The sequence below is a fragment of the Felis catus genome, chromosome A1 (genome assembly GCF_018350175.1).
Source record: "Felis catus isolate Fca126 chromosome A1, F.catus_Fca126_mat1.0, whole genome shotgun sequence".
Classification (NCBI taxonomy): domain Eukaryota; kingdom Metazoa; phylum Chordata; class Mammalia; order Carnivora; family Felidae; genus Felis; species Felis catus.
This window is the reverse complement of record NC_058368.1, coordinates 53,376,877-53,386,022: the sequence shown is the minus strand read 5'-3', so window position 1 is coordinate 53,386,022 and position 9,146 is coordinate 53,376,877. Positions and strand designations below refer to the sequence as shown.

Sequence of the window (9,146 nt, the reverse complement as noted above, 5' to 3'; positions counted from 1 at the left end):
GTAGAAAGTATTTGGAAAAAGAAAGGTTTATGTTTAGCTAAGTAAAATTTCAGGGGAAAAAAGAGCAAAAAGGAGGGATTTGCTCTGTTAAGATGGTCTGTAAGATGATGGTAAATATAAACAACATAGCACTGGTGTAGTCATAGACAAAGAGACCAACTAAGTTCAGAACCAGAACCATATATAAATAGAAATATGATATATGATAAAAGTGGCATCAAAAATAAATGAGGAAGGGACAGACTATTGTGTATAATTACAGAGAAAAATTGGCTTGCCATCTGGAGAAAAATAAGCTAGATCCCCACCTTACACCAAATAAAGGAATATATTCCAGAGAGAATAACAATCTAAATGTGATTCTCTGGAGAGTAATGAACAATAAAGGAAATAGAAAATGTAGGCTATTTTTGTGAAGTCCAAATGCAGGCTGAGTTTTTAAACAAGAGCCCAAAGGCAACACTGAGAGTGATAAGATTATATCCATCAGCTAGGAGAGAGAACTGGAAGAACCCAAGGAGGAGTTATGTACACTATACAGAATATTCCTAGGATGAGGGCAGCTAAGGGAACCACAAGGAGATACAAGTCTGTTAGGAAGTGTCATTATGACTTGCCTGTCCAAAATATTTTCCCCTGCCTCTACCTCCTTCCTATTTAAAATTAAGCACATATCCTTCAATAAACGTTTTTGAGCTCCAGACACTGTTAAGTATAGGAAGTACAAAGACGAATATGCTTGAGTTCTAGTCCTTAAAAAGTTCATAATCTAGTCAGGGAGACAGCAGAAAACTGAATGTTTTAACTCCTATCCTACAGGTAGAAACCTAGAGGCATCTACCTTCCCCTAGGACATCAGTGAGAAGCTGTTTTTTTTTTTTTTAATTTTTAAAAAAATATTTTTTTATTTTTGAGAGAGAGAGAGAGAGACACACAGAGTGAGAATAGGGGACGAGCAGAGAGGGAGACAGAATCTGAAGCAGGCTCCAGGCTCTGAGCTGTCAGCACAGATGTGGGGCTGAACTCACAAGCCACAAGATGATGACCTGAGCTGAAGTTGGACGCTTAACCGACTGAGCCACCCAGGCACCCCGAAAAGCTGGTTTTTGAGCAATGAGGAAAGTCATTCCAGGCAACATCACTAACAAAAAACAGGACTTTGAAAGTTTATTGGAAAATGTTAAGTAGGTAACCTAATAATGGACATTCTGAAATGTTTGTTATTGAATGCAGAAAGTACTTTATGGAGGTTATTTTAGTCTTCCCTTAGCAGCACTGATAATCACACTAGCTAATTATCACCTTTGAAGGCACAGCCAAAGAAGTACTAAAGTGATAAGGGGTAAATGTTAATGGTTAAGAAAGAGAAGCATGCTGCAAAGCACTGACGACTAAGTGTGGAGTAGTAACAGCTGTATAATGGATTTAGAGGAGGAAGAGGTTGCTGTCAGCTTCATTGGTTAGGGAAGATCTCATGGAAGTGGAAAAGCTTCACTTAATCATTCAAGAATTGAGAACTGACTGTATATATCAGGAGCTGTGCTTGGAGCAGGAACTTCAAAACTCAAAACTATAGTTACTGAAGGACAGATAATCAGATACTTGCAACAAATAAAGCAATGAGTGTTATGACAGAGGCAAGCATAGGCTGATGTGAGAAAACCTCAGAGGGACTCTTGCTTTAGAGCAGGGAGGTCAGGGATGGCTTTCCAAAGGTGATGCTGTATGCACTGAATTATGACGGATGAGTAGGATTTCATCAAGTGAAAGGGAAGGAAAACCATTCCATTTAGTGAGAGTGGCTCCATTTAGTGAGAGAACACACCTCCCTCAAGGAACATGGAATAATAGCTCAAAGTAATGGCTGAAAGGCAGTGAAGGAAGTTTCTTTTCTTTTTTTTTTAAATATTTATTTCTGAGAGGAGGGGAGGGGCAGACACACACACACACAGAATCCAAAGCAGGCTCCAAGCTCTGAGCTGTCAGCACAGAGCCCCTTGCAGGGCTAGCTCAAACTCGTGAACTGTGAGATCATGACCTGAGCCCAAGTTGGATGCCCAACCAATTGAGCCACCCAGGCGCCCCTGTGAAGGAAATAGAATTCTAAGGCAAATAGGTAGAGATTTGATTATGAAAGGCCTTTTATAGAATGTTAAAGAATTTGGAATTCTATCCTGAAGACAACGTGGGAGTTGATGAAGATTGTAAGCAGGGAAGTGACATGATTAGATTCAAGTTTTACAATGATTACTATTAAAGGCAATGATGATAAAGGCAATTGAAGATGAACTGATAATGGGGGCAGCCTAAGAGGCAGGGAGATTAAAAGGCTGTTGCTATTATTTATGGAAAATAAAAAAAGACTTCAAACATATACTAGCAGTGGTACCAAGAATGGGTAAGGTTTGAGCAGCCAGAGAAAGAAGCAGAGGCATTCCTCGTAGAAATGATAGGTATAAATGTTTGGAGAAGGGGAGGGTGAGCAGATCAGTTTGCCTGGAGTATACAGTATTTGACAGAAGAAAAATGATTGGAAGGCTGGAGCAGAAGGCCAGGTACGGAACAGTTGGTGATGAAGTTGAAAACAATGTTGGAGTCAGCCCGTGACAAACCTATCAAACAGGCTAAACAATTAGGATTTTGCTTTTCCCATAGCAACATTAAATTAAAAAAATCACTTTTATTGTGGTAAAATATACATAAAATTTATGACTTTTATCATTTTTAAATGTACAATTCAATGACATTCAGTACATTTACATTGTTGTGCAACCATCAACAATGTTCCTCTCCAGAACTTTTTCCACATCCCAAACTGAAACATTTTACTCATTACAGAATAACTCCCCTACCTGCCCAGCACTGGCAACTACCATTCTACTTTGTATCTCTGGGAGTTTGGCTACTCTAGGTACCTCATAAGTGGAATCATACAATATTTGTCCTTTCGTTTCTGGCTTATTTCACTCAGCTAAATCACTTTAATCAACACTCTGATTATTCAGTGGTTGAATTCTAATTTCATTCTACTCTACATGCTATATTTTAAAACAAATGTCTAGCTTTCTTGATAATCTTTCCCACTTATTGCTTAAGGACACTTCAATCTAGCAAATTATAAAAAAGGGCTCCTAAGGGCAATTTTATTGTACCACTATCTATCATTAAAGAGCTTTTCATTGTCTACTTACTCTAAGCGTCTTTATATTGCAAATTATTTGCATTTCATTATAGTTTTACAGGTACTAGACCTTTTGCAAAATCCCACCTAGTACCTTTTTTAAAATTTTATTTTATTTATTACTTTGAGAGAGAGCGCGTGCGGGAGCAGGGAAGGGGCAGAGAGAGAGAGACAGACAGACAGACAGACAGACACAGAATCTGAAGTAGGTTCTAGGCTCTGAGCTGTGAGCACAAAACCCAACGGAGGCCTTAACTCGTGAACCGGGAGATCACGACCTGAGCCAAAGTCGGAGGCTCAACGACTGAGCCACCCAGGCGCCTCCTACCCCGTCCCCGCCCCCACCTCCACCTAGCACCTTAATGATAGTAAATAATAGCAAATAGACCAACTCAGGCAGGATCCAAACTTCCTCAGAAGGGAAGTTAATTTAGGATGCTGATATGAAGCCTCTGTCTTTTGATACTATTTATTTTCCCTATCTGTGACTGAATCGGCTCTACATAAAGAGAATTAAAAACACACTGTTCTTATCTTTAGCCAGGGAAAGTCTGAAGTTTCAGATGCTTGAAAACTATTAGAGAACTAATAAGATTATCTCACCTTTCTTTTGGGGCATCCCTAGATCATTAGTGTTCTACCATCAAGTTGAGTAATTCTGGACAAAACACTAATCCTCTGGAAGTTTCACTGGGTTAGATTATAGCAGCCTGTGCTTCCCAACCTTGTCCACACCACAGCACACACTATACGGTATTGCAGGACACTGAGATAAACGGAGGAGGCAGTACAGCACACCTGGAACCCACTGGCCGCCGTGCGTCCTCGCACAACGTGTAGACGCTCTCAAGGAGCGCTCCAGTCCGCAGGTTCGTTCCGGCTGATGCGCCACAGCCGTCTATACACAGGACGAGTGGAGCTCCCGCTGTTTCTGAAGTCAGAGGCCTTTCCCTCCGTGCATAAAAATAAAGTCTTTATTCCATAAGCGGACCAAAGCGTAAAAAGGCACAAAGGCCTCAAACGAGGCAAATACGCAAAATATCAAAGTACCGCACTCGCCCAGCGCGCTCTCCGCCGAGCTTACGTCTCTTCCCAGCAGGCTCCGGGAGTCACCGCGAGACTTCATCAATTCTCGCGAGATTTATCGGCAGCCATCTTCTTGGGGGTGCTGGGAGCCGGGAAGACCCCCCGAATCGTTCCCATTGAGCTGCCCTTCGTTTTCGCTTTCTTCACTTTTGCCTGTTCTGCGTTGCCAACACCACCTGGTTCCGAGGCTGAGAGAAAGCTCGGATCTAGGCGCGTGTCGACCTCCCGGTCCAAGAAGATTTGCTTGGGTGGAGGGAAAGGGGAGGGCTCGGGCAAACCGTTGCTGCCTCAGCCCGGGCCGGGGTCCGGGGACGGGGAGCTCCTGGCACCCCGTGGATTCGCGGCCTGCGACGGTACCCGCAGAGCTGTTCGCCGATCCGGGCTCGCGGGAACCTGCCACCGGCGCCTCCCACCGCGGCCCACGCGGGCGGCGCGCGGAGGAGGGGGCGGGGGCAGCGGCGGCTGTAGCGGCCGAGACCTGGGCGGGCGGAGGAGTGTGACGGGCCTCGGGGCCGCTGTGGATGGTTTCTAAAATGATCATTGAAAACTTCGAGGCACTCAAGTCCTGGCTCAGCAAGACTCTCGAGCCCATGTGAGTATCCGGGGGCTATCTCCTTGCAGGGATGGAAGTGGGAGATAGGCGGACACATAGATCTGTGCAGTTTCCCCCAAGTGCCTGTGATGGAGGCCGAAGCGGTGAACGGAGGTCCCAGGGTTTTTTTGTTTTCTCCTTCTTTTCCACCGTCGCTCCCAGGTTTAGGAGAGCCTGAGCTGACCTTTATCTTATCACCGAGTTGGTCCTTGAACTGGTATCTTCTCTTGTTTTCCCGTTATGTGTAGATCGACCCCAAGCCGCACACGCATTTGACGAGGGCCCCCAAATCGGTTTCCTTTCGTTTAATGAATCCAATCATAACGTCTTGCCCACAGACTAATATACCTTGTTTCTTTAAGTGAAGTGAAATGGCCCTTATTAGGGATTAGGGCAGTTGTAGTGCAGGCCACTCACGTTTTACATAAATACAGTCCCTGAAAGAAAGGCCACGTTTCCCATGTGCTATCTGGCTCATCCGCACCTCTTCTAACTGATTGAAGATGTAACAGGTGCTAAGGTACCCAGTAAGATTCCCTTTTCCCACCTACACGTTTGTTAAGTTGGAGAGGAGGAAGAAAATGTTACCTATCCATATGGAATATTTAGCAGTTTTAAGTGGGTTGCTGTAGATGGATTGTGTGTGTGTGTGTGTGGAGATTTGTGTATTCAGGGTGCCGGAATGTTTTAGATTGAAAAAATGAGTGTTTTAAGGATTTGTCTTTACAGTAATACCTACAAAATATATCTTGATCCAGGGGCTTTATCAAGATTGGTTGATTTATAGTAAACAACTTAAAATACGGAAAATCCACTCATTTAATGAGTTTACCCAGCGCCTGCTATGTACTCTGGGAGGCTTTGGTAGAGCTTTTAAGTTCCGAAGTTGACAAGACAATAATAAAGGAGTATTAAATAAGATAACTTCAGATAAAAATAGGAATGGCGGTTGTAATAATACAGGATCATATAAAAGGGTGATTAGAAGACTTCTCACAGGAGTTAGCGTTTGAACAACACTTAGGAGAAAACCATCTGTGTCAGAGTCTGGAGAAAGACTTTTCCTTGCAGAAGGAACAGCAGGTGCAAAGGCCCTTTAGCAGATATGATCACAGTGTGTTCCAGGAAGACAAAGAAGGCAATGTGACTGCAAGGAACCTTGTGATGGGGGTGGGAGAGAATGGAAGGACATGAAATTGGAGAAGTTGTCAGGGCAAATTATGTAGGATTTTCTAGGCCATGGTCAAGAGCTAGGATTTCATTTATAATGAGAAGACCTTAGATAATTTAAAGCAGGCAGGGACTGGTTTGAACTCTTTTTTTTTTTTTTAAATATGTTTATTTATTTTTGAGAGAGAGAGAGAGACAGAGCGTGAGCAAGGGAGGGAGGGTAGAGAGGGAGACACAGAATCTGAAGCAGGCTCCAGGCTCAGAACTGTCAGCACAAAGCCCGACGGGATCCTGACCTGAGCCACGAGATCATGACCTGAGCTGAAGTCAGATGCTTAACCAACTGAGCAACCCATGTGCCCCTCATTTGATCTTGGTTTTTTTTTTTAATTTTAATTTAATTTTAATTTATTTTATTCTTGAGAGAGAGAGGGAGATACAGAATCCGAAGCAGGCTCCAGGCTCTGAGCTGTCAGCACAGAGCCCGACATGGGGCTTGAACTCACAAACTGTGAGATCATGACCTGAGCCGAAGTCGGACGCTTAACGGACTGAGCCACCCAGGCCCGTTCTTGTTTTAATGATGCCTGCTTTGTGGAGATTAAGGGGGCAGGCATTAATGTGAGGAGACTGTTCTGAGGGCATTGTAGGCAGAAATGTGAGTAGTTTGTATTAGAGTGGTAGTGGAAACAACAAAATATGTTTTATAAGTGGATCTTATAGAACTTGCTGATATTGATTGGATGTGGGAGATGAGGGAAAGGGAAATCAAGGATGATGACCAAGAAGTTAGCAACTGGATGGGTGATGATAGAGAAGGCTGGGAGAACACATGGAGGGGAGGAGGAAAGATAGTTGGTTTTGATCAGTAAATATAAAGTGTTTGTTATACATCTGAGTTAGATGTCAAATAAGTTGTTGGGTTATGAGTCTAGAACTCAGGTGAACACTAGAGAAATTTGGAGTCATGCAGATAGTATTTGAAACTATGGAGTTGTGGGAGATTTCCTAATTAAGAATGTGTTGATAGGGAAGAAAGGAGGGCCAAGGTCTGAGGTAGAAGGTTGAGATTTATGTTACTAAAGAAACAAAAGAGGTGAGTTGTCAACTTGATGGGATGTTACAGAATGGCCGAAAAGGATGAAGGCAGATAAGTGGCCCTTAAGTTTGGAACGGTAGAAGTCATTGGTAGCCTTAGCAAAACAGCTTCATTGAAGTGGGGTGCTCTAGATCCCTTATTTCAGCAAATGGAGAGAAAATACGCAACAGTGTAGTGTAGTAGTTGAGAGGACAAACTCTGGAACCAGAATGGCTGGCTTTGAATATCGTCTCTGCCACTTTGCCAGCTGTTTAAAATTGGGTAAATTACTTAACTCAGTGCCTCCTGTTTCCTCATCTGTATGGGGGAAATAATGAATATGTATTAATCTTTGAACACTGCCTGGCTTGTAATTAGTGTTCAATAAGTACTAGGTGAACAGAAAACTTAAAATGTTTTCAGTTGAAATAGCATTCCTTTTTAAAAAAACTTTTTTGGATATAGTTTACACATAATGTTACATTAGCTTTAGGTATACAATGTGGTGATCCAGTATCTTTATATTTTATGCCATAATCTAAAAGAAGGTTATTTATAGTTACTTCATGTGTATGCTTGTGTTTTTATTCAGTTTTAATAAAGCATATAGTTACTTCATGTGTATGCTTGTGTTTTTATTCAGTTTCAGGTATCATATAGCTTACTCAGATGACTGTAGCACTGCAGTCATTACTGGTAGAATAAATAAGGCACTGCTAGCTAGAGTACAGCCTAAACCCTGGTAGGAATTGGAATTGGTCCTTTCATAATGTACATTGCTGTGGTAAAATTGAGCCCTTATCCAAGTTCCTGTCCCTTTAATTGCATTTCAGATGAATTCTTGGTAACTTTGAAAGCTAATTCCAATTATTTAAGATTTGTGGTTTCTAACCTTGGTTTTGTGAAACTTTAAGGTGTATTTGTTATCTGAAAGGATTTTTTTGTTTTACTTTAAAACTATAATTGCCAAATAGCACCTGTTTGAAGGAGAACATTTGAAGGACCAAGGGTAAGATGTAACTCAGAACTTGTATGGAACTATCTAGCTACTCATGCTAGTAAAGCATCTCATGGTTTTGGACTTCCTCTGCATTTTGAGTATGTTAATTCAGCAAACATTGAGTACTTAATCTACTTTGTACTGAGCGGTGTGTTAGATATTGGGGATAGTGGGAAATGAGCAGAGAGGACTATCTTCGTATTGTTTACCACGTAGCAGGGAAGACGTGTTGAACAAGTAATTACAAGGCCAGTGAGTGTTACTAAGTCCAGAATGCTGTCAGAATATATGTCTGGGAGGTCAGGAAAGGCTTTGCTGATATGGTAACATTTGATCTTAGCCTGCAAGGATGAAGAGCAGTTTGCTAGGCCAAAAAGATGGGAATGGAGAACTGTGAAAGCATCCTAGATTTTGAAAAACAGATTGTATGAAAGCCCAAAAATGGAAGAAAAAAAGTGTTTTGGGGAAATTGAAACAAGTTGGAAAAAATAAAAAAAAGCAAAGGGAAGAATAGCAGTGGATAGCTCAGAGAAGCAGGAACATTCAAGACTTTGTTGAGTCATGTTAAGGATTTTGGATGTTAATTGAAGGATAGTGGGAAGCCAGTGAAGGGTTTTAGAAGCCAGAGAGCTTTCAGATTGACATAAAAACAAACACGAAATCCAGCCTGGTTGCACTGTTTTGGCATGAAATGAAAGTTGGCAGATCTGCATTTAATGATTGTAAGGTCTGTAGATATGTCAGGGTTTTGAGTTTTGTGGGTTTTTCACATAAATTATTGAAAATGTAGGTGTTAAAATTGGCATCTTAAAATACTTAAGATTGATACTATATTCTCAAACATTTGCTTAGTCATGCTTGCTAATAATAAAATGAAATTAGATGTTGGTCTTTAACATTCATTTCTTTTTGCTAATTTGAAGTCCTGGAAAAAATTTTAAGCTTTTTTTTTTTTTTTTTTTGATGTTCGGTTTTTCTGTTTTTGTTTTCTAAACAGAAAAGATTTTCTGCTGTATTCTAAGACGTTTTTATGAGTTTA

General features: G+C 41.5%; 1 protein-coding gene across 9 annotated transcripts in view; it reads left to right on the top strand.

Annotated features, from left to right (window-relative positions):
• The first annotated feature begins 3,810 nt into the window (after positions 1 to 3,810).
• Positions 3,811 to 9,146, top strand: part of RBM26 (RNA binding motif protein 26) — an 84,599-nt gene continuing 79,263 nt past the window's right edge. For 2 of the 9 annotated variants that reach the window (XM_011280478.4, XM_011280467.4), the window contains exon 1: positions 3,817 to 4,859. In XM_011280478.4, coding sequence (XP_011278780.1) covers positions 4,789 to 4,859 — 71 coding nt within the window. In that variant the 5' untranslated portion in view covers positions 3,817 to 4,788. Of the gene's footprint in view, positions 4,860 to 9,146 lie in introns of all 9 variants that reach the window. The other 7 variants (XM_045054824.1, XM_045054788.1, XM_045054792.1 and 4 more) reach the window with 6 other exon arrangements.